This window comes from Camelus ferus, chromosome 13 (assembly GCF_009834535.1).
Source record: "Camelus ferus isolate YT-003-E chromosome 13, BCGSAC_Cfer_1.0, whole genome shotgun sequence".
NCBI classification, from domain to species: Eukaryota; Metazoa; Chordata; class Mammalia; order Artiodactyla; family Camelidae; genus Camelus; species Camelus ferus.
In genome coordinates this window covers 7,520,816-7,543,713 of record NC_045708.1, presented here as the reverse complement: position 1 = coordinate 7,543,713, position 22,898 = coordinate 7,520,816, and the positions used below count along the sequence as shown (strand labels likewise).

Below are 22,898 nucleotides of genomic sequence, written 5' to 3'. Positions count from 1 at the left end.
TACTGTGAGAAGATCACTCTGGCCTTATTTATTTGAAATGTTAATCTTTTTCCTCCTTTTCTGCAGCAAAGAACACATTCTCTTTTTCACATTCTGTCACTGTTTCCCCTCCCTATTGTGATGGATTTAGATTTCACCATCTTTTCCATTTGAGCTTTTGATGTCCATGTGAAAGAGTGTGAACCCCATTTATCACCATGATTGTGTGTGTGGACACAGCGGACTCATACGGATGGCTTGTAACTCACTCCTGGACTCTGACTGTCTCTGCCCTTCCCTGGTTCCACCGCCTGTTACTAACCCGAATGCCTTCTGCTTACTTTGTATAAAAATCACACAGCGTAGAGATGTAACTGCTTGAGAACACTGAAGATTTTGCCCCTAAGCGACTCTGTCCAACTGAATGTTTGCTTGGCTCCCCGCATTCCACTTGGTTGTATGAGGAGCCTCATCCCATCTCTGTGCTCTTACTTGGGTACTGAGGGTTCTGTCAGATTTTCTAGCTGTAATTTTTGCTACGCTAGGGTATCCAAGGTACCATAGTGTTTTGAACAAATACTAAAGTTTTACTAGCCTGAAACAATTCCCCATAAACTTAATTTCCCCCAGGGCAATACATTGATAATGAAGTAAGCAGTTGTTTCAGATTACGTCATACAAGTTGTTATTTGGGGTAGTCAGGCAAGTAGCTTTCCTAAGATTTACTAAAGTAGTTAATAACAATTGGCCAAGGAAAGCGAAGACTGGAGTTGAGAAAATATGAATTTTCTTGGAAAGCCCAACCATCTCTCAGCTTCATGCCCTGGTCCTCTGTCCTCACTCTGTGTTCCAGGGCATTCTGTTGGGAGAGGGGTTGGCTTGTGGGCCTGTGAACAGTAGTTCCTTCCCCCTGAGGTTGGGCCGAGGGCCAAGGGCCTCCCTCCCTGTGCCTCTGTCCCACTACAGATCGATGCCTTCCAGCACATGCAGCACTTTGTTCAGACCATGCAGCAGCAAGCCCAGCACGCCATCGCTACCGAGGACCAGCAGCACAAGCAGGAGCTGCACAAGCTCATGGCCCGGTGAGGTCCCCGCTCCATCCCCACCACGTCAGCGCCTCTGCCGCAAAGGCAGTGTCCCCAGCTCCCTGGGCAGCCGATTGCTTACGTCTCTCACCTTTCCCAGTCGGGGTCCCAGGCAGCCAAAGTCTCTGCCACTTATTTTCTCAGGTTCCAGCAAGCCAAGAGCACCCATGCACCGGTCTCCTGGTGTCTGGCTTCGGAGTTAGGCTCCTTGTTTTCGAATGCCAGATATGCTGCTAACTTGATGTGTGAGTTTAGATAGGTTACTTCACCTCTCTGTGCCTCAGTTTTCCCATTATGTAAAAAGGGGATGCCGAGAGTCCCTTTTCCCTGGGGTGGTGTAAGATGGTGTGAGGGTTGGTGCAGTACCTGGAACAGAGTAGCAGTCAGTACACGTCAGCTGTTAAGGGGAAAGAAAGGGAAAAGCCGTGTAACAATCAATAAGAAAAATTGCTCTCAGCAGCTGCCACCCACCAAAGTGAATCTGGGGGAGCTAGTTCCATGCAGACCTCTCCGCTCCAGGTACCTGGTTTGTGGAAGCCCTGAAAGATGGGGCGAGAGGAAGAGCTCACACCTTACCCCCATGCCTTTTCTCCTCCGTGTGGCCGAGAATTCTGATGGTTCCATCATGTTGCTTCCTGAGAGTAAATGTCAGGAGGGCTTTTGTGCCCCGTCACGTAATTCGTTGCTCTCCTTGGGAGGGCTGTTTTGAGGAGGGAGCAACTGGAGGGCTCATTTCTGTTTGCAGATGTTTCCTGAAACTGGGGGAGTGGCAGCTGAACCTGCAGGGCATCAATGAGAGCACGATCCCCAAGGTCCTGCAGTACTACAGCGCCGCCACGGAGCATGACCGCAGCTGGTACAAGGTGAGCCCCAGGCGGACATGGGCTGGGCGACAGCGAAGCCTGGGTGGCGCTGGTCTGATAGCATGACTTTGCTTCTTTGAGTGCCGAGAGCCAGTCTGTCACAGGCCCTCTATAAGTCTGATCGATTCGGAAAGGCTGATAGGTTCTTTTACTTGGGAAAGATTGTTGCACCACGAGTGTGTGCGTGGCCCTGGGGATGCTGTTGTCCCATAGACTCTTAGCTGCCTGTTTTCCTAGAGCATCTGGACACATGGTTAGTCTCCGGAACTTTATCTTCCCTTGGGTCATCTGTTCCTTCCCAGCTTCTTTCTGATTGCCATCCCTGCCTGCTCCTCATCTAAGAACTGATCTTTCTCTGTTTTTATTGGAAAGCTCTAGGTAACATCCTATTATGTCATAGGAAATTTTTCAAGAAGATAAACAGAACTAGAAAATGTATAAAAGATGTGATTGACTCATAGAGGAGTGATTCTTGGAAGTATGCATCTTTGGTGAGAGCACATATTCTCGTTTTTTATATCTTTTCTGAGGGGCCTCCTGGTAGTAGCTGCTTGATATAGCAGAAGTCAACGATTTCTTCCCGGTGTCTCCTTAACATGCTAATGCTTTGTGAATTAATCCCTCTGGGATCAAAACCTGCACCTGAAGACCACAGAAGCATCTACAATAAAATTCTTATCCTGGTTTAAGCGTGCTTCAATCTGAAAAATGCTCATTTTGTGAAAGCAATAATTATTCTCTCTAGGACAGCTTCCGTCCGAGGCTGGAAAAATCTGTCCAGTGAACCATTGATTAGTTGGAACCTTTCTAATTAAGACTATGTCCTAACTGGATTATTTTTCCTCATTTAATTTTTTGGAAAGAAATCACAAGAAAAAAATTAGCGCCGGGAATTTTAGTCTCTGTTTTGTCCTGGCCTAGGCCCTTTGGGGTTTATGCTGCCTTCCAGCATCAGTGGTGTGCTGTAGCCCTGTGCGCGTGCAGGGACTCTTTCTGTCTTGTTCACCATGACCCCCAGCTCAGTGCCTGGCACAGAGTACATGTACAAGAGGTATTTGTCAAATAAACAAAGATATGGGAAAAATGAACCTGGATCATTATAGAATTCTTACTCAGCAAAGAGAGGTCAATTATGACCAATCCACTCTGCTTATGTGGGGAAATGGACACCTCTATGTTAAAGAAAGGTTTTTAGCAAAGGATGCAAAGGAATTTACTGATTATCCAGGAAATCCACCTACGAGTAGATTACTTAATGTCCTACTATGACTGCAAACCTACAAGCTCCCAAATCAAGCTCTTCCTCGTGCCCTGAACACCGGGCAGTGCTGCACCAGCGCGTCACTTTGGCCCAAAACCTCAGAGAAGTGAGTAGTTCCTCCTGGATCCAAGTTAGTACCAAAGGCCTCTTGTAGCAAACAGCCACTGAGCACTGGCTCTCTGACAGTCCCCAGGGCCAGGCATGAGGGATGGATGATGACCAGGGTTCACCCTCCATCATGGTCCTGTGCTTTCAGTGTGTCCCTTTGCCACTGTCACATGGCCTGGTTCAGACTTCCACCCTCACTCCCCTGAACCTCTTCTCTACCTTTAAAAGCTCTATTTCCGGGGGGAGGGTATAGCTCAGTGGTAGAGTGTATGCCTGGCACACATGAAGTCCTGGGTTCAATCCCCAGTACCTCCAATAAAAATTTTTTTTAAATAAATAAATAAAACCTAATTACGTCCACTCTCCACCGAAAAAGAAGATATTAAATACTCTGTTTCCTACGAAATGAAGTGGGCCCTCTGGCCTCATAGGCAGCCATCCATAACCTGAGCTTCCTTTTTGCTGGGCCCCCACCTTGCTCCTCACACTCCCTCAGCTTCGGTCATGGCTGCTCACGTGTGTCCTGTGAGCCATCCTGTGCTGGCCCGCACTGCGTCTTTGTCCCTGTTCTTCCTCTGCCAGGACGTCCTCACTGCTGCCTTCTCTGCCCTCTCTTGTCCCCTCCTTGCGCATCTAAGATTGCTTAAGACCTTCCCCCAAATCCCTCCTTTCTGTGAAGCTTTCCCAGCCTTGTCCCTGGCGTTCCCATTGTCTGTCTCTTGTGACCCCAGTCGCATTCTGCATGAGTTTTTGGGTGACGCCTCCCCTACTAGATGAAGAGGTCCCTGAGGCAGGGACCATCTCTTGCTCCTCTTCCCGTGCCCTCCCCTTCGCGCTCATCGCAGTCCTGATACAGGAGACACCCTGGAGGAAAGCGCCCCATTCCCGGGGTTTGGGTTGAAGTGAAGATTTGCTCTACTGACCACGGAGAAGAAAGGGCGGTCTATGCCCTCCCTCAGCTTTGGCCTCACACTCCTGGAGGCCCTCGATGCCCAAGCCTCCTGCCCCTGCTGTTGTCACAGCCCCGTGGTCTGTCCTTTCGCCCCTGCCCCCCAGGCCTGGCACGCGTGGGCAGTGATGAACTTCGAAGCTGTGCTGCACTACAAACATCAAAACCAGGCCCGTGACGAGAAGAAGAAGCTGCGGCACGCCAGCGGGGCCAATGTCACCAACACGGCCGCCGCCGCCACCACCGCATCCACCGCCACCGCCACGGCCACCAGCACAGAGGGCAGCAACAGCGAGAGCGAGGCCGAGAGCACTGAGAACAGCCCCACCCCATCTCCCCTGCAGAAGAAGGTCACCGAGGTACCTTCCTTCCTCCCGCTGTGGGGCTGGCCCGGGGCACGCGCTCTGAGGGGGTGGAGCGCTCGTGGGCTCTGCTCCCAAGTGCTAGACGAACTGAAAACCTAGCTGAGCTGCCATCCAGCCTGTTCCAGACGCACTTTTGTGTATACATTTGCATTTGGGGAACTGACGTAGCCCCCAGGCCAGAGAATGAGGTCCTTGTCACGCTTCCCACGTGAATGAGCTCATCCTGCTAAGCCCTGCACCTGTGCGGGGGCGGCCGTGCGCGTCTGCGAGGCCACTCTGAGCATGGAGCCCAGCAGAATCTGTCCTCTGTCTTTTTCTCCTCCCCTTCCGCCTCCCCTGGGGCTGCTGGTTCAGAGCCCGGGGCAGCTGACAGGCTGAGAGATCAGTGTGTTCAGGGCCTTAGCCCCACTTCCTCTGCCACCCTGTTCAGGAAGTCACCAGTAGCCCAAGATAATAGCAGTTGTGGCACTGTTGCCATTTACTGAGTGCTTGCTGTGTGCCAGATACTGATCTAAAGGCCGTTCATGCCTTAACCGATTTAATCCTCACAGCCACTCTTTGAGGTGGGCACCATGTAGTGTGCTGTTATGCCCATTTTATAGATGAGAAAGCTGAGGTAAGAGTCTCACTGATGCATGTGTGTTCCAACAGGATTTGTCCAAAACCCTCTTGATGTACACCGTCCCTGCCGTCCAGGGCTTCTTTCGTTCCATCTCTTTGTCACGAGGCAACAACCTCCAGGACACGCTCAGGTATCAGGGAAGGGAAGGGAAGCCCTGGCAGGCCGTGTGGATGGCAGGACACAGAAGTCACACATAACGTCCTCTTTCCCTCCCCACTCCAGTGAGTATGTCCTAGCATAGGAGGGAGAAGAAGGCTGCGGACTCTGCATGTGGCTCGTTGTGTAGGAAGCAGAAACCCAGCTGTTTCTCACAGTATCACTGACATCCCTTCAGCTCTTAGAGGCAGTTCTGAGAGGCACAGGCCTGGCAGGCCGGCCGTGGGTGACCAGTCCTCCTGCGTTTGGGTCTCTGCACCGGCTAAGTGCCAGGCTTCCGGGTTGCCGCTGTGCAGTCAGCGGCTCTTTACACACTTGCAGGTTACCCAGGGGCTCATCTGTTAGCTTTATGAGCTCTACCACGGCGACCCCCGGGATGATCTGGAATGAAATAGTCACTCACTTGGGATGACCCTCCTGCATTCAGTCGAGCACTGCCAGCCTCACCACCGCCTGCTCCCAAGTGCTCCCACCACCAAACACATCGGAGAGCCACTGATTTGGGACCCTGCCTGTTCTCTTCTCAAGAGTCTCAAAGATGAAAAAATAGACAAAAGCTGATGAATTGAATTTTCTGTGACTTCCTCATTTTTCTTTTCCAGAGTCCTCACCTTATGGTTTGATTACGGTCACTGGCCGGATGTAAATGAAGCCTTAGTGGAAGGGGTGAAAGCAATCCAGATTGACACTTGGTTACAGGTGAGGGTGGGCCAGGTCTCGTCCTCTGTCTCCTCTTGGAGTCAGGCCCTGCTGGGCGCAGCAAGGCAGCACGTGCTGTGCCGCGGCCCCAAGGTCAGGACTCCAGATTTTCTTCAGTTCCTTTCAGAGAACTGAAGGGAATGAACTGCTTCCAAGCCCAACAGCATCTACCAAACAAGTCACAGGGGCTGTTTGTTGGGGGTGGGTGTAGCTCAAGTGGTGAGTGCATGCTTAGCGTGCACAGGAACCTGGGTTCAGTCCCCAGTACCTCCTCTAAAAGTAAATTAGCCTAAACAAGAAGTTCATACTGTGCAGCACAGGGAACTATACTCAGTATCTTGTAGTAACTTACGGTGAAGAAGAATATGAAAACAAGTATGTGTATGTTCTTATAGGACTGAAGCACTGTGCTGCACACCAGAAACTGACACATTATAAACTGACTATACTTCAATAAAAATATATTTTAAAAATAAAATTAAATTTAAAAAAATAAATAAGCCTAATTACCTCCCCGCAAAAAACAAAAAACAAGAGCTATTTTGTTGCTCAGAAGAATAACTGGAGTCGTCTCCATGTCTCATGCTACATACTGTGTCTTTTCTGAATGTCAGGTTATACCTCAGCTCATTGCAAGAATCGATACGCCAAGGCCCTTGGTGGGACGTCTCATTCACCAGCTTCTCACAGACATTGGTCGGTACCACCCCCAGGTACGTGGAGACCCTGTGCAGTTTCTCATCTCACGGCTGGCCCTTTGGTTTGGCGGTCAGCCCTTCCTAAAGCTGCTCTAGAGACATGAGGGCCCCTGGGAGCGGCAGCCTGTCCTGCCCCAGGGGGGTCTGCCCAGCTGGTGGGCCAGGGACCCAGGGGCCTTCTCAAAAAGAAGGATTCCTCCCTGGGGTCATGTAGCCCCTGCCTGGTAGACTCAAATGAGTGTCAGTGTCACACTCCTCATTTCTCTTGGCATCCTCCCAAAGTGAGTGTCAGGCTCCTTTCATGTTTGCAAGTGGTCCTTCTGTGCTTACTTCAGGCCCTCATCTACCCCCTGACCGTGGCTTCCAAGTCCACCACCACAGCCCGTCACAACGCAGCCAATAAGATTCTGAAGAACATGTGTGAGCACAGTAACACCTTGGTGCAGCAGGCCATGATGGTGAGTCGGGGCCAGGGCGGGGCTCCTTGCCTCCAGTCCCCGAGCAGAGGCCCAGAGTGAGAGTGTTCTCCTTGCTCCTGGCAGGGCTGTGTGCTCCCTCTGGCTGCCAGAAAGAGTACCTCCTGCTTCTCCAACACGGGCCTTTCTGAGTTTAGCTTATCCTGGGGCTTCCCTCCATCCCCCTTCTGATGCAGGTGAGCGAGGAGCTGATCCGAGTGGCCATCCTCTGGCACGAGATGTGGCACGAAGGCCTGGAGGAAGCGTCTCGGCTGTACTTCGGGGAGAGGAACGTGAAGGGCATGTTCGAGGTGCTGGAGCCCCTGCACGCCATGATGGAGCGGGGGCCCCAGACTCTGAAGGAGACGTCCTTCAACCAGGTAAGGGCAGCACCCCAAAGCCTCCTGCAGACTCCTTCCCCCCCAGCCTTTCTACTGACTAGAATAAAACGCATTCTGACGGAGGTCAGAGGATATAAAACACCAGAAATGTAATCTTCATTAAGCTACAAGAACCCTCCTAAAATTATAACTGGAAAACCACAAGATTCCTCACCAGGTCCTCTCATCTCCCTTCAACCCTGCTTTCCCTAAGAAGCCATCCTGAGGTTTGAGCTTCAAGGTTGGGATGCTGGAGAGCTTTCCTTGCTAAGCCATCCGCCCCGGTGCCTTCCAGCCAGGGTGCGCTCCTGAGGAGTTCTGTCTGCTTGGAGATTGAGCCGTGGGGCTTCGTCGACACAAGTGACAACTTGCAAATCTCTGCATTCCCTCCCAGGCGTATGGTCGAGATTTAATGGAGGCCCAGGAGTGGTGCAGGAAGTACATGAAGTCAGGGAACGTAAAGGACCTCACCCAGGCCTGGGATCTCTACTACCATGTGTTCAGACGCATCTCTAAGCAGCTGCCTCAGGTAGGATCTTGAGGTTCTGGGAGAGTTAACTGTCCTCACAGTCCTTTCTGTTTCACTATCTGTGAACAGTCTAACACTAATGCCCAAGCACATGGTTGCGCTCCTACCTGGAGACTTTGGGACAAGTCATCGCTCTTAGCAATCCACTGAAGAATACTTAGATGGCATGTGAATTCCTCCCTGGAGGCAGAAGACTAACCCCTGCGGTAATTGTTCACAGCTCACGTCCTTAGAGCTGCAGTACGTGTCCCCAAAGCTTCTGATGTGCCGGGACCTTGAACTGGCTGTGCCAGGAACGTATGACCCCAACCAGCCCATCATCCGCATTCAGTCCATCGCACCTTCTTTGCAAGTCATCACATCCAAGCAGAGACCCCGGAAGTTGACACTTATGGGTAAGGATCACTGTCTGCTTCACCCCCTGCGTCTCCCTCGCACCCTGGCTGAACCCCTCCCCTCTTCTGAAACTGCTGCTTGCTATCCACACCAGTAACCTTTCGTATGTGCTCCATCTCCTGTGTATTGAGAGAAGAGTAGAGGACAAGTGCATTTCTCCTTATTACATCTTCCCTGGGACTCCTGCTTTATTCAAATAGCTGGACTTATTTAAGTGAAGCATAGTGGTCCTGCACAAGAACAGGCGGGAGGGAATTACCTCGCTTGCAATGTGGAGAGCTGGTCACAGGTGGGCAGCTGTGGGAGAACTGCTGAGGCCGGCAAAGAGACATCGGACGCAAGCACGGAAGGTGACAGGCTGCATCGAAGGAGGGGCTTCCGGGCTCTTGAATAATCTTGTTTATTCTCACATTCCCTCTTTGTGGAAAATGGCTGGGTAAAATGAACAACTGAAGTAGAAATGAATTCTAACGATGAGGAGTGTTGCATACTAGGATAGTTTCAGGAGGCCTGAGTGCTCTGATGGCTCGCTGAGGTCTCTCGCCCTCAGCAATGCTTATGTTTCTTAAATGCAGTGACTATTCACCAGCACCAGTGAATGGCGGTCCACGGGCGGCTGTCTCTCCATGGGCTGGCATCTTCTAACATTAAAACATGGTCAGGTTTTGACAGTGTTTAATTAAAAAGACTTTAATGAAGGAACTGTTTCCGGAGGGGTGAGCTGAGTTAAGAGAGCCAGTAGTGTGAACCTTTCAAGACCTGAGAGGGCAAGGAGCCATTGGGGACTGTAACCTGGAGAGAGAGTCCGTCCCCTAGAAGCTGTAGCCCAGACAGAGGGAGGTAGCGACTTCTAGAACCGTACCCTGGCAAATACCCTAACCTCTCCCTTGTCCCTCCCTCTGACCTCCTGCCAGTGTCCCCATTGGCCACACCCACCAGGGAGCCCAAGGGATGTGGTCTCTAGAGGTCAGGCTTCTCAGGTCAGAGCAAGAGAGAGAAGGGCAGAGAGCGGGTTGGGGAGGGGAACGTGTACAGTGACCATCTTTGTGCAGAACCAGCTTTTTAAATGTTTTCTTTGTTTTTAATTTGAATGCCGTCTCATTGAAGGACCGTCAAAAGAAGGGCCATTCTTTTCTTCCCTTCTAGGGAGTGCTTTGTGGGGGAGGTGTGACTGGGTAAGGTACATGTCTGTCGACTCTTGTGAATATGGTGGTGGTCCACCAGCTAACAGAATTGAGACCTTCTGACCTCTGACTGCCCCCCCCCCCAACCCCATTCCTTACAGGCAGCAACGGGCACGAGTTTGTTTTCCTCCTGAAGGGCCACGAAGACCTGCGGCAGGACGAACGAGTCATGCAGCTCTTCGGCCTGGTCAACACCCTTCTGGCCAACGACCCAACGTCTCTTCGTAAAAACCTCAGGTATTCAGGATGTCGTGCTGATTTAAGAAATCCTCTGGTTATTTCTTACACCTCTTCCAGGCAGCCATGTACCTTTACTAAATAAGTTATAAAATTATGTACCTGACAGGAAATCATCAACAGCCAAGGTACCAAACACAAAGAGAAAAATTCTCCATGTTTTTAGAGCACTCTTAATAACCTCCAAAGGATTCAGAAAGGAACAATTAGTGGCCATTAGACTGAAGGTTCCACAAATGTGATGTGTTCTACCCTATAGTGAGGGAAGACGACCTAGCCAAGCCCTTCCTGGCCCCAGTCTTCGCTTACTCCTCTTTCTATTAAGAACACGAATATTACGTGGGGAGGTTATTTTAGGCTTAGAAATAATCACGAGATTGTTCCCCCAAAGCAGTGAGTTTGTTCGACACGTTGGGAAGGTTGATGGTGCCCTCATACCATCGGCTCCCTGACCCTATGTGATGCTTTATCCTTACCCTGTGGGAAAGGTCCCTCATTACACACCTCACAACAGCCCTGTGCAGGTGGGTTCGTTAAAACCAGTGCACACGTACCATGAGTGGGTCCGAGGTCTGCTCTGCTTTCTGTACAATGACGCTGCTTTCCTGTGGGTGCCAGTATCCAGAGATATGCTGTCATTCCCTTATCAACCAACTCGGGGCTCATCGGCTGGGTTCCCCACTGTGACACGCTGCACGCCCTCATCCGGGACTACCGGGAGAAAAAGAAGATCCTTCTCAACATTGAGCATCGCATCATGCTGCGGGTATGTGATGTGCTGCCAGGCCCAGCCCTTTACTGTCCCGGGGGCAAAGCTCACAAGTCAGGGACTCCGTGCACAGCTGCGTCTCTGGCTCTCCTGTACGTGCCCATCGTTGACAGATCTGTTAGAGGGAATTAGCTATAGACAGAGGTTTTAACAATGCAAGTCCTAAAGCAAGTAACCTTTTCTGAGAAACAGAAGGACACTAAAGCCCAGAAATTAGGCTTTCATCGCCCTCCGTGAGACTGGGTAGTAGCGTTTATCAGGCAACATGTATCTGCTGAATGCCTGCCGTATACAGAGCGCTGGCCGTTTGGGGAAATAATGTTTAGTAGACGTGTAAGTTATAAGAACTAGAATTGTTTGTTCCCAAGATTCTGAACCCTCCAGCCCGCTCACTCACACCAGCAGGCCTGCACTGAGGCGAGGCCCAGTGTTTGCCCTCGTGCCTCAGCCCTCCCCAGTGGTCAGCGGGTTAGTGTGGCCGCTGCTCTTCCTCATTTCCCTCCCTCTGGCGGTGGTGGTGGAACTAGAGCCCAGCTCTGCCCGGCCCCCAGCGCCTTGCTTCTTCCTGGGTTGAAGCTGCTTGTCTCGGGCTGCGCTCTCAGAATGCTTGTGTCCTGATGCAGATGGCTCCGGACTACGACCACCTGACCCTGATGCAGAAGGTCGAGGTGTTCGAGCACGCCGTCAACAACACAGCCGGGGACGACCTGGCCAAGCTGCTGTGGCTGAAAAGCCCCAGCTCCGAGGTACGGCGCCCCGGCCCTTGGCACACCCACTCTTGTCAGGAGTGGCTTTCTTGTTTGTTTGCGTGCATCTTTGTGTGATTAGCTGTGCATTGTGTGCCGTCTTTTATAACAGAAACGAAATGGGTGAGCCATGGAACTCAGCAGAAGTAGTTTAACTTTCTCCCGTTACTTACCATAGTATTTGAGTGATTTATATATTAAGGTTGTTAAATCTTTTTCATATATACTATAAGTTTTCTATTTATCTTTTTTTTTTCCTTTTTTTTGGTGCTGGGCGGTGGTGGTTAGGTTTATTTATTTATTCATTTATAATGGAGTTACCGAGACTCGAACCCAGCACCTCATGCATGCTAATTAAGTGTGCACTCCACCACTGAGCTATAGCCTCCCCCTCCTGTTTATTTGGTTTTTAAATTTTGTTAATACTATGTTTCTTGGTTTGAAATTTTTGTTTTGTTTTTGGTGTACAACATTTTTTTTCCTGATCAAATAACAAAATTACTAAATCTTTAAAAATCCATACATTGTTTGCCTGGAGTAATAATGTTTGACTATATCATGTAAATGGTAAATGGTTAAATCGAATTCTTAATTAGCAACACACAAAATTGTCTTTAGTCTTCATATTAATTTTACAAATAGTTCTGATGTCCTTAATACTTGCATTTTCAAATGAATAATCAGCTAAACATTACTTAGTAGTTCCTTATAAAGTCTTACCCAGTCTAAGCCTATAATAACACTGGAACCTGATCATCTATGTTTTTAATTGAGTTTTCCTTGTAAGCCCCAATAAATTTCTCCTGAATTTCAGTCAGTTACATAAGTATCACCACATTTGTACAATTCAGGCCTTTTGGTGTACAACATTTTTAAATGTTAGAAGTTAAAAGGTTTTTAATCCTTTTCTTTAAAATTTCTACCTTTGGCTTATATCTAGAAAGGCTCTCTCCACCTCAAGATTACATCTTTTTACATATATTTTCTTGTACTAATTGTAAGATTTGTTTTTACTTTTAAATTCTTAACCCAATTTGGAATTTAAGGTTAGGGTATAAATTTTATTTTTTTAAGATGATTAGCCAATGTCACAGTATTACCCAATCCATCCTTTCCCCACTGTTTAAAAGAGTCCATTTTTATTATGTACTGAATTTTTATATGCCCTTGGATTTCTTTTTATAACTATATTTCATTGACCTTTCTGCCTGTTGCTTCTCGAGTACCATACTGTTAATACTGGTCTTTTCTCATTGGCTATTTTCACATTTTTTTTTCCAGGTAAATTTTGGGATCATTTTGTCAAGTTCTCCTAAAAACGTGCCACTGAATTTTTATTGAAAATATATTTAAAAAGAAAATATATTAAATATATTAAATAATCTGGGAGGATATTACATCTTTTCACTCTTAAGTGGATATCCTTAGACAGATATTGTCATTTACTCAAGTCTTTATATTTCTAAGGAAACTTTATTTAAAATATTCATCTAAGTTCTGCTCTTTTCTAATTAAGACAATTCTGAGCATAATTTATTATTTTTGTAATTATGAATGGGAGTTTTGTTCCATTGTATGTTCTAACTGGTTATTGATGGACTGTAAGCAAACAGCCAAATGGGGTATAATTATGATGAAACCAGTGAAAGTTCGTTCATGTGTGCTTCTGTGTTCTAGGTGTGGTTTGATCGAAGAACCAATTATACCCGTTCTTTAGCGGTCATGTCCATGGTTGGGTATATTTTGGGCCTGGGCGATAGGTGAGTGAATTTGTTTCTTTCAGTCTTCTTTCTCCCTTGTAGTTTTCTTGAATGCTTTCATTTTGTTTTCCAGTGAGACTTATGACCACTTGGTAAATGTTTGTATTTTGTACTTTAGGCATCTTTTGCAGCATCAGCCTAGTCCCCTATTTATATCCATGCCAACAGAACAGCATATCAGACTAAAGAGAATAAAAACCATAGTTCAGGGGTTCTACTTTCTCCATAGGTTGGTTTAACGTATTAGAAGCCATTTTAAATCCAGTTGATGTTATTGATTCAGTAAACATTTATCAATCACCACTATGCTAAGATAAGTAATCACTGTAATTAAAACCAACCAAAGTAGATTCTTCCAATACTTCTGCATAATAAATTTCATCCAAATGTTCTGACTGAAAAAGTGGTTTAGGAATGTTCAGAATTTTTTTTTTAAATACAACTAGTATTCTGATGTCTACTGTTTTTCTCCTAGGGCTGTGTCTCATGCAATTATTTGAGTAAAAACAAAAAAGTTATCCCACAAAAGTAATAAATTCTTATTTTAAAAAAAATTAGTAGAATGCCTGTTGACAAAAATCAGATGATCCAACCTGGACTGACTCAGGGGCTCAGGGAGTGGGTTCTAAGAAGTAAAGATGGAGCCTCGTGACCCTGAGATGCCAGCACTGCCAGAAACCATTTATGCTGTGACCGAAGGCCTCAGGTAGTTTGCCGTGGTATCATGGGACAGCTTGTGGCTCACACAGATACATTCTCGTTTGAGGCCTAGAGCAGGAAACTTTTTCTCCAAAGGTCCAGTTAATAAATATTTTAGGCTTTGCTGGCCATTCGATATCTGTCACAACTATTTTATTTACAAAGCAGGGGGCTGGGGGGCATGGTTAATCTGGCCTGAGCGCTGTGCGTTGCCAGCCCAGGGCCCAGAGTATCGCAGACCTGATCCTCTGTTCATCTGCGCTGCTCTCTTGACCCTCCTGGTCTCTCTTCTGTTCCTCAAAGGCACCCCTCCAATCTGATGCTGGACCGGCTGAGCGGGAAGATCCTGCACATTGACTTTGGGGACTGCTTTGAGGTGAACCCACATTCTAGAACACCACATAAAGCTCACCTTCCCAGATGACTGCTTTCCCCTCTGACTGTTTAGGCAGACTTAAGCCCAAAATGCAATATCTCACTCCTGTGTCACCACTGAGGTGACAGAGAATCAATCTAGCAAATGAAACCCATGCTTTCTGATACTACGAGTGGACCCAAAAATCAAAACCCTTAGTGGCAGAGGCCACGGTGTATACACCTTCTCTGAGTGGAGGAATCCCTCCTCCTTCACACAGCCTGTATCTAGCTTCAGCTAAAGAACGCAGTCTAACCGGTGGACTTAGTTTTTTTCTTTATTACCCTTAGGTTGCTATGACCAGAGAGAAATTCCCAGAGAAGATTCCATTTAGACTAACGAGAATGCTGACCAATGCTATGGAGGTGAGTGGATCTTGGAAACGAGCTGCTTTAGGAGGGGGCCCGTACAGTTACCGCCCTCCATGAGGACAGGCTGCCTCTTTAGGTCTCCAGTTCTTCAGATGCCCAGGTTATTCTGTAGTCGTTTCCAGGCATTTTCCATTGTGTTAGAAATGGTCAGTCTTTAAAAGTCTTAACCATTCTTTACAGTCAGACCATGTTTCATATGAATCATAGTTCTGACCTGACCCTTTGCTCCAAAGACATTCCCAGCCTGATACGTCGGTAACGGCCTCTGTCTTCTTCCTAAGTGGGGGTGACACACCCCCTTGACTGTCTGACTTTTGGCTGTAAGGCCTTCAAAGGCCAGTGTCAGTGACTTCTGTGGGGCGTGGCTCTGGCCCTTCTGCAGGTCACCGGTCTGGACGGCAACTACAGAATCACGTGCCACACGGTGATGGAAGTGCTTCGGGAGCACAAGGACAGTGTCATGGCCGTGCTGGAAGCCTTTGTCTATGACCCCTTGCTCAACTGGAGGCTGATGGACAGTGAGTGCGAGCAAGTGCTGGGGAACTGGAGCCCGCAGCCCTCCAAATTAGGGCTGTCTGACACGCCACGTTTCACTGACCTGCCCCCCTCAGCTGGAGCCTGAGGCACGTCACTGAGCGGCTGCATTACATTTCCACAAAGCAGCGCTGGTGGCTGGAGATGAATTTCAAGTGTTTTTATTAACTAAGACAGAACACTGCAATCATCAAGTTAGATGCTAATTAAAATATTTCTTAGGATAAATTAAGTACTCTAGTGATTTTCGTTTGGGTTTCATTTTAAGTAGCAGGATGGAATTTTGGTAGGAGATGCAGACAGTTTGATTTGCGTCAGCGATATCACAGGCTGCTCTTTTTTCCTGGCCCTTTAGAAGAAGTTTACTAAGAAGAGGCGTCTGATCCAATGTGATCATCAGACTTTCACCTTGTTGTCTGGTTTACGTTGTCTAAATTCAGCTCGACCATATACAGTGCCCCTCAGGATTGAATACCTGTGCTAACACCCACCCGTTTACCCCCGAACAGTACGAGTCTTTGGTTCTCTCTTAAGGGTTATAGCTTTGGGGGAAATTATATTTTTACAATTATAAGAAAATATATCAACCAAGTCTCTTTCAAGTCAAAGTCAGAAGCACTTTTTAATCCTCCCTTTATTTCTTCCCCTAGCAAATACCAAAGGCAACAAGCGATCTCGAACAAGGACAGATTCCTACTCTGCTGGCCAGTCAGTAGGTGGGTACGTCCCAGGAGGGACTGCAGACTCTGCCCCTTCTTGTCCAGACTGTTTCGAGAATAGGGTGAACTTCATTATTGCTATTAGGAGGCTTGCTTTAAAGTGGTAACAGATCCTGAGTATGAAGGAGAGAAACATGTTTTCCAGGAGTTCGTAACAGTGACAGTTTTGCAGAGATTCTATCCTCCTTTAATTTCAAAAAACCTGATCTAGAAATATTTACTGAGCACCAAGCACCTAATATATGTTTTTTATTTAATGCCTCTCAGGATGGAGTGGGTACCTAAAGCTCAGACATTTTGATCCAACTATCCAGTCTTAATCTGTCTATAAAAGCACAATTAAAAGTACGTCTGAACATTAGTCAACATGTAGCACGCTCTTTAATGGTGTCTGGATCAGGGTAATTACTGGCTCTGTTACCTTGTTGCTAACACTATGTTAGTAGCTCAGAAATGGGAGGACTGGAAACAGCAGAAGTGTTGCTGCCAGAAGGAGGCAGGAAACCATAGGAAACATTGTTTCCAAGAATGTGGTCCCAGCCGGGTTCCAAGAAGATAATGCTCTTCCAAGAACCAGAGCAGGTTTTGTGTATTAAATGCTCTCAGGGGTCTTAGAGTAAAGCTGTTCAGCTTTGTTTACCCTTCCCCTCGTGCCCTCCCCCCAGCCATGCCCTTTGACCCCCACATCTAACAACATCCTACATGGTTCCTGCTTTGGAAAATACTGTGGGAGTTTAAAAAAAAAAGTAAAATATTCTCTACAAGTACTTATGGAGCTAGTTAGTTAGCTGAGCCAAATGATGCTTTAGAGGTGCAAAAAGAATGTGACACACTGAGAATGCCCTGAAGGGGCCCAGAACCCCATGTGGAATTGACCAAAGACCATATGGAACAGTAAGAGGACAGCCCACTGCACACGCACTTGAGTACCGTGTGGTTCGGCAGGGACAGAGGGTGGTGGGACTTAGAGAAAGGGGTTAGCACTCTGAGCTGCAGTGGTTAAGGGAGCTTTTGGGTTGGTGACTTTTTAGCTGGGCCTGACTGGATGGGTGGAATCTGGAGAGGTACAAAGGAAATGGGTGGTCTGGGCAGGAAATAGGGATCCTGGGTGAGTGTCATCTCTGAGTAGCGTGGACTCTGCCCTGGCCACTGTGACAGGACTTAGGAATACCTGAACCACCCACAGTGTGTGCAGATGACCGGCCCCACCCGCAGTGCGTGATACGTACAGGTTCAGCTCTCCAGGTCTGCCTCATTACCACATTTTTGGGTGACTCCCACGTGCTGCCTGTGACGTGCAGAGGGGAGTTAGGACAGTCTGTTCTGGTGGCACCAGATGGTGGTGGACCTGGCTGTTTTTATGTGGCTTAATAGTTAAGTTCCAGGAAGTCATTAATAAAAGTATTACTATCACTAGCATCATCGTGAAGGCCTGTGGTGTACAGGGGCCATATGTAAATAGCTCCATCATTCTGATCCTAGACTCTTCTGAAGGTGACAGCCAGGGAAGGGTCACCTAAAGCCTGTGGACTTGTTCTCTCCAGAACTGATGTATAAAGTTCCTCCAAGGAATAATACTTCCATCTTGTGTGTGACCCACTGAAAGCTAGTTTCCTTTATGTTACTACCAGGTTTTGCCAAACAAACACGTTTTCTTACCAGATCTTTGACTCATGATTCTGTTCTGTATGTCAGAACATTTTATTAATGCTGTTTGTTTACAAATTCATGCTTGACAGAATTAAAAACTTTTCAATTCATGACGAGTAATGCAACACTTCCTCTCTCCTCTCCCCTTTGAGATGGGTGGAGCAAGTGTTAAAGGGAATACAGCCCATGAAGAATTAGAGCTAATGCCTTGGAACAGTGGCTTGGTGTTTGAATTTTCTGCTCCTTGATTTTTTTTTTTCCTCCCAGAAATTTTGGACGGTGTGGAACTTGGGGAACCAGCCCATAAGAAAACGGGGACCACAGTGCCAGAATCTATTCATTCTTTCAGTAAGTCCAACCTCTGAGGACTTGCACCCGTGAGTAGGTCATTAGGAAGACAGCAGCTGGGTGGACCGTGAGGGGGGTCAGTCAGAGGAAGCAACAAAACCGCCTTTGAGCAGGAGAAGTTCTGTGAACTTCTCATTATATTCTGAGGACAAAGATAGACAAAGAGGAAGAATTACTCAACATTTACAAAAATGAATATTTGAGAAAAACAGAGGCGTCCATTGAACCTGCTGTGATGGTCCAGGCTTACTGTTATTTCTGCTTTTGTGTGTTCCAGTTGGAGACGGTTTGGTGAAACCAGAGGCCCTAAATAAGAAAGCTATTCAGATTATTAACAGGGTTCGAGATAAGCTCACTGGTGAGTGTGTGTATGTGTTTACTTAAAAGGAGCATGAAATCTGAGCGGCTTCTCTCTCCTTGAGTGGGGGGTCAGCCCAGCGTCCAGTGGTGTTGGTGCCGAAACTCCCTGGGCTGCCAACTAGCATATCTCTGAGGCCGTCAATTAAAGACCCTCTCTGATTCTCTTTCTAATCCAATGATCAATAAATGTCCTTTAAATAATGCCGTTAATCTTGTTTTAACAATGGTAAGTAAAGTTCGGTTGGGTCCAAAGTCATGTAAATTCAAGAAAAAAATTACATCAACATGGCTTGGTATTAGAGCAAATATGACCGCTTGGTTCATCTCCCATCTCTACTCAGGTAGCTGTGATGGAGTGAGGAGCAGGGATGCGGAGAAATGTATACTTTTGAACAGGAAACATGTCACGTTGACCAGGCGGCATGACATGGGGGTGGAAGTCAGGGAAGCCACAGACCCCCTCTCCACCGCTTCTTTTGTGACCCCCAGCCCTCTGTCTCTTCGTCTGGGAGATGACAGGGACGCCTCCCTCAGAAGGCAGGATCAAGTGAGCTGTGGGGGGCCCAGCACTGAGCATTAACTAGGGCCTGACATGGCAGCTTTGTCATCAAGGCAGGTTGGTTTATTGGGTGCCTACAAGTGCTTGGTGCTGAAGAAACAGTGTTGGTAAAAACAGACAGGTTCCCTGCCTTTATGGGGCTTAGTATTTAAAGGGAGTACTGTCGTAACTAAAGAGAGAGACTGGAGCTCTGATGCCAGTAGGGGAGTTTAGGTTCAGGAATTCAGGTAAAGCTTCTCTAAGCAAACTACCTATGAGCTAAAATCTGAAGGAATTAATAGGGCAGATTGTTCTAGGTAAAGGAAACAGCCTGTGCAAAGGCCCTGTGGTAAGAGGGAGTATAGCAAGAAACAAGGTCAGAAAGCAGGCTGGTCTTAATTGCCCCAGAGAGAGCAAGGCGGGAGGAGCACAGTGCCCTGAGGGCCGGGGCCAGGTCATGCCGGATCTTACGTGTTTATCCTGTCTTATGGGCAGTGGGAAACCACCGAAGGGTTTTCAGTGGAGTGGGGAGCAGGGAGGAGGGCCTGGCTCTGGCTGCGTGTGGAGAATTGGGGGTGGGGGTGGGGGGAGCCGCTGCCACCATCATCTGTGCTGGACAGTTGACTAGACAGGGGTGGCAGCAGAGATGGATGCAAGAGATCTTTAGGAGATAAAATCCAAAGGGCATGAGGTGTGGGGAGGGATCAGGATGCCCCAAGTCACTGGGGACCTTCTGAGAGCTGTGGTTGGCCTGACAGCCAGGCTAGAGCAACTGAAGAGAATGGAGCGAGAAGCAGTGGAATGGAGACAAGTTCCCAAACTCAACAAGTGTGCTTTGCAGGGAGGAGAGAGGGTGTAGCTGCAGGGGCAGAGTCCTATGAGAGCCTTTTTCTCTTCAGTAAGAGAGTGCAACATGTTTACCAAAAAGTGAGAACGTGAGAGGGAGAGTTTGCAGACACGAGTGAGAGGCAGGATGGTCGACATTGTAAGGCTCTTAAGAAAGCAGGAGGCAGTGGGGTCAAAGTGCAGCTGAACTTGGCCTTAAACGGGAGGGGGGACAGCTCTTGGGTCCACCAGAAGGAAGAAGAGAGAGCCTGTGTTGAACAAATCAGCACCTCAAACACCGCCCGACACGCAGGGATCCAAACTTGTGTGTTTAGTGAGTCAGTTAACCTGTAAAGGGAGAGGTGAGGGCATCTGGTGAGGATGAGAAGCCAGGGGAGTGGTCTGGACATTAGAGGAGAGGAGAGGCCTGGAAATGGCCCTTGTGGAGATGGGCAGGCACATTGCCAAAGCAGCAGCATAAGCCGGCCAGGCAGCACGGGGTGCCTGTGTGAGGTGGGAGACTGTGAACACATGATGAAAGCAAGCTGCCTGGAACGGCTCAAAGTGGAGGCTAGTAGGATTGATGGGCAGGGTTCCTGACAACTTGCCCGACTAAGGATGATTCTGGAATAGAAGAAGGAATCTTTATAACTCCATCGGCCGGATCTCTGCCACTCCTGAACTCAGCCGACCGGGATTTTACCCTCTTTGAACCAAGTCCGTGTTAAAAGGAAACTGGGAAACTGCTGTTTACTCAAGTCACATGGAGGAGAATTTAAAATCCAGCTGTCGTGTAGCTTTCATATTCACATATGAGGCGGAACAGATTTGGGCTGCGTAGACAGGAAGCCAAATGGGGGACAAGGAGGGAGCTGATAACCAGGTGCCAATTGGATGCTTTTGTTTCTCATGTCCTAGGTCGGGACTTCTCTCACGATGAAACCTTGGATGTCCCAACACAAGTTGAGCTGCTGATCAAACAAGCAACATCCCATGAAAACCTCTGCCAGTGCTACATCGGCTGGTGAGCGGCCTGTCAAAGAATCTGTTCAAATAAGCAGTCGGGACCCCTCCCTGTGCCACCCTGTGCCCCAAACCCAGAGTTGCAAAAAAAGATTTGAGGGAGGGTATCCATAAAGGGAAATCATGTTTCAAATCTCTTTAAAAGTTTGTATTCCCTGTGTGTGCTTTTTGTTCCGAAAAGGGGAAACTGGAGAAATATGGATATGTATTTGGAAGGCAGACACCAAAACAAATCAAAATTACATTTAAAAATGGTTTAGAAGAACAGGTGAGGCCCGCTTATCTGAGGGGGAGGTGTTCCTTTTGGATTTTTACTGTCAATTCAGAGATAACAGGAAGGGCAAAGGAAGAGAAGCCAGCGCAGTGACAGAAAGAAGGAGATGAAAAGACAAATTTATCATCGGGGATCGTAACCTCGAGGACCACTCCGGGGTCTGCTTTGATTAATTGCCTGAGGCATGCTTGAAGGGAGAAACTTGAGAGCCAGGGCCGTGGGGATGTGTCCTTCTGGGACCGCAGCAGGCATCAGCCTTGACTGGAAATGAGGAGTGTGTCCTGCACAGTTAGCTGGGGGAGAGCTCAGGGAATGCGCCAGGGGTTGTCAGACCTTGGTCTTTCTGTTTTCAGTATACCAGCGTAAAGCTTTGAAGAAACCCGTTATTAAAGTATTCCTTTTCCTTTGTCTTCTTAGGTGTCCTTTCTGGTAACCAGAGGCCCAGACATGCCCACAGTATTTCTCTCGAGGCTTTTGTCCTCTGGTACACGCTTCCACTAAACTGAAACCATGGTCAGAAAGTTCAGCTCTGTTAATTATTTTGAAATGTAAATGAAAAGAACTACTGTATATTAAAAGTTGGTTTGAACCAACTTTCTAGCTGCTGTTGAAGAATATATTGTCAGAAACACAAGGCTTGATTTGGTTCCCAGGACGGTAAACACAGTAATACTACAGAAATCAAGCCATTGATTTGGGGGAACAGAAGATCCATAACTTTAGAAATACGGGTTTTGACTGAACTCACAGAAGAACTCATAAGCATCTGCTGACAGAAGGGCCTAGGCGATCCTCTCAACGTTGACACAGCAAACACAGCGCAGTCAGGAAGCCTCAGGTCATGGAGGACGCGAACCAGGATTCGGGACTACAAAGAAGCTGGGGAAGCTGGCTTCATCGCCTTCACCCATCTCATTACCTCACTGGTCCACGGACAGCAACAACAGCCTTTGCGAGCCGGGCCGAAATGGATGGGAGAGGTCTGTCCACTGCCTCACCCGCGCCGCTGCGACTACACACTTCAGTCCAAGAGCCCAGCCGCTGGGAGGGGGGGGTTTCTTCAGCTGGCCGGGCGGCCGCGGCTGAGCAGGTGCACAGAGGGGATCACAGCGCGGGGCAAGGCCCATGCTGGCCTTCGCCGGCACGGCTCTGGGATGCTTTCAGTGAGGTCTGATCGCTCTGTGTTTAGAGCCAGGGCTTGGAATTCGGGAATGGTGTCTTGGAGGTGCTGACACAGAGAGGAAAGATCTAGTACATGTTGGAAATTAGAAGCAAAAGAAGTATTAACTAAGTGCGCAAAGTATAAAGTGTAGCCATGTCTAGACACCATGTTGTATCTGAAAAATTTCTGTGCCAATAAATGACATCAGAATTTTAAAACCACGTATATGAGTGGCTTTTTATTGATAGTTATTAGTCAATTCATAAAAGAAGCAGTTATTCCTTCAACATTGACCAGTCACTAACACTGCACACTAGGGACCACGCACGACAAGGACCCACACAACGCGTCCCCGTCCTCAGGGTGTTCACAGGCCAGACCAGGTGGCGGCAGCACTGTGCAGGGACTGAAATCCACCCACCTGAGGGCTGAGAGGCCGTGTGCGGGGCGTGAGCCCCAGGTAGGGGCGCTGATTCCTCTGGGCCAGCCAGGAAGGACCTCACAGAAAGGGGGACACGTGCCTGGGGTGTTAAAGGAGGAGTGGGAGTTTGTCAGATGAGACAAGGGAGCACATTCTCAGCAGAAAAGAGGTGTAAAAGCACAATATCATACAGGAATGGCAAGTATTACTTCAACCATATTAGTTTTTTATATGCAAAACAGTAGTCTCACACAGTTGGACCTCGTAGTTCAGCATGTCTGGCTCAGTGGCCAGTGGGGAATAAAGGATATAATAGGA

At 48.0% G+C, this 22,898-nt stretch overlaps 1 protein-coding gene and 1 non-coding gene across 5 annotated transcripts in view; both read left to right on the top strand.

The window, feature by feature from the left end:
- The window catches only part of MTOR (mechanistic target of rapamycin kinase), a 115,696-nt gene extending 93,312 nt beyond the window's left edge, over window positions 1-22,384 (top strand). For 2 of the 4 annotated variants that reach the window (XM_014555249.2, XM_032495177.1), the window contains 22 exons: window positions 946-1,061; window positions 1,810-1,927; window positions 4,353-4,604; window positions 5,262-5,362; window positions 5,991-6,087; window positions 6,702-6,800; window positions 7,121-7,243; window positions 7,438-7,620; window positions 8,015-8,149; window positions 8,370-8,544; window positions 9,831-9,966; window positions 10,585-10,732; window positions 11,359-11,481; window positions 13,159-13,241; window positions 14,244-14,316; window positions 14,646-14,720; window positions 15,109-15,244; window positions 15,911-15,976; window positions 17,897-17,977; window positions 18,255-18,335; window positions 20,619-20,724; window positions 21,415-22,384. In XM_014555249.2, coding sequence (XP_014410735.1) covers window positions 946-1,061; window positions 1,810-1,927; window positions 4,353-4,604; window positions 5,262-5,362; window positions 5,991-6,087; window positions 6,702-6,800; window positions 7,121-7,243; window positions 7,438-7,620; window positions 8,015-8,149; window positions 8,370-8,544; window positions 9,831-9,966; window positions 10,585-10,732; window positions 11,359-11,481; window positions 13,159-13,241; window positions 14,244-14,316; window positions 14,646-14,720; window positions 15,109-15,244; window positions 15,911-15,976; window positions 17,897-17,977; window positions 18,255-18,335; window positions 20,619-20,724; window positions 21,415-21,430 — 2,523 coding nt within the window. In that variant the 3' untranslated portion in view covers window positions 21,431-22,384. The remainder of the gene's footprint in view (window positions 1-945; window positions 1,062-1,809; window positions 1,928-4,352; window positions 4,605-5,261; window positions 5,363-5,990; window positions 6,088-6,701; window positions 6,801-7,120; window positions 7,244-7,437; window positions 7,621-8,014; window positions 8,150-8,369; window positions 8,545-9,830; window positions 9,967-10,584; window positions 10,733-11,358; window positions 11,482-13,158; window positions 13,242-14,243; window positions 14,317-14,645; window positions 14,721-15,108; window positions 15,245-15,910; window positions 15,977-17,896; window positions 17,978-18,254; window positions 18,336-20,618; window positions 20,725-21,414) is intronic. The other 2 variants (XM_006179912.3, XM_032495179.1) reach the window with 2 other exon arrangements.
- On the top strand, window positions 3,540-3,611 carry TRNAA-GGC. The gene has a single exon. It is a non-coding gene; the product is annotated as a tRNA-Ala (tRNA).
- Window positions 22,385-22,898: the final 514 nt, after the last annotated feature.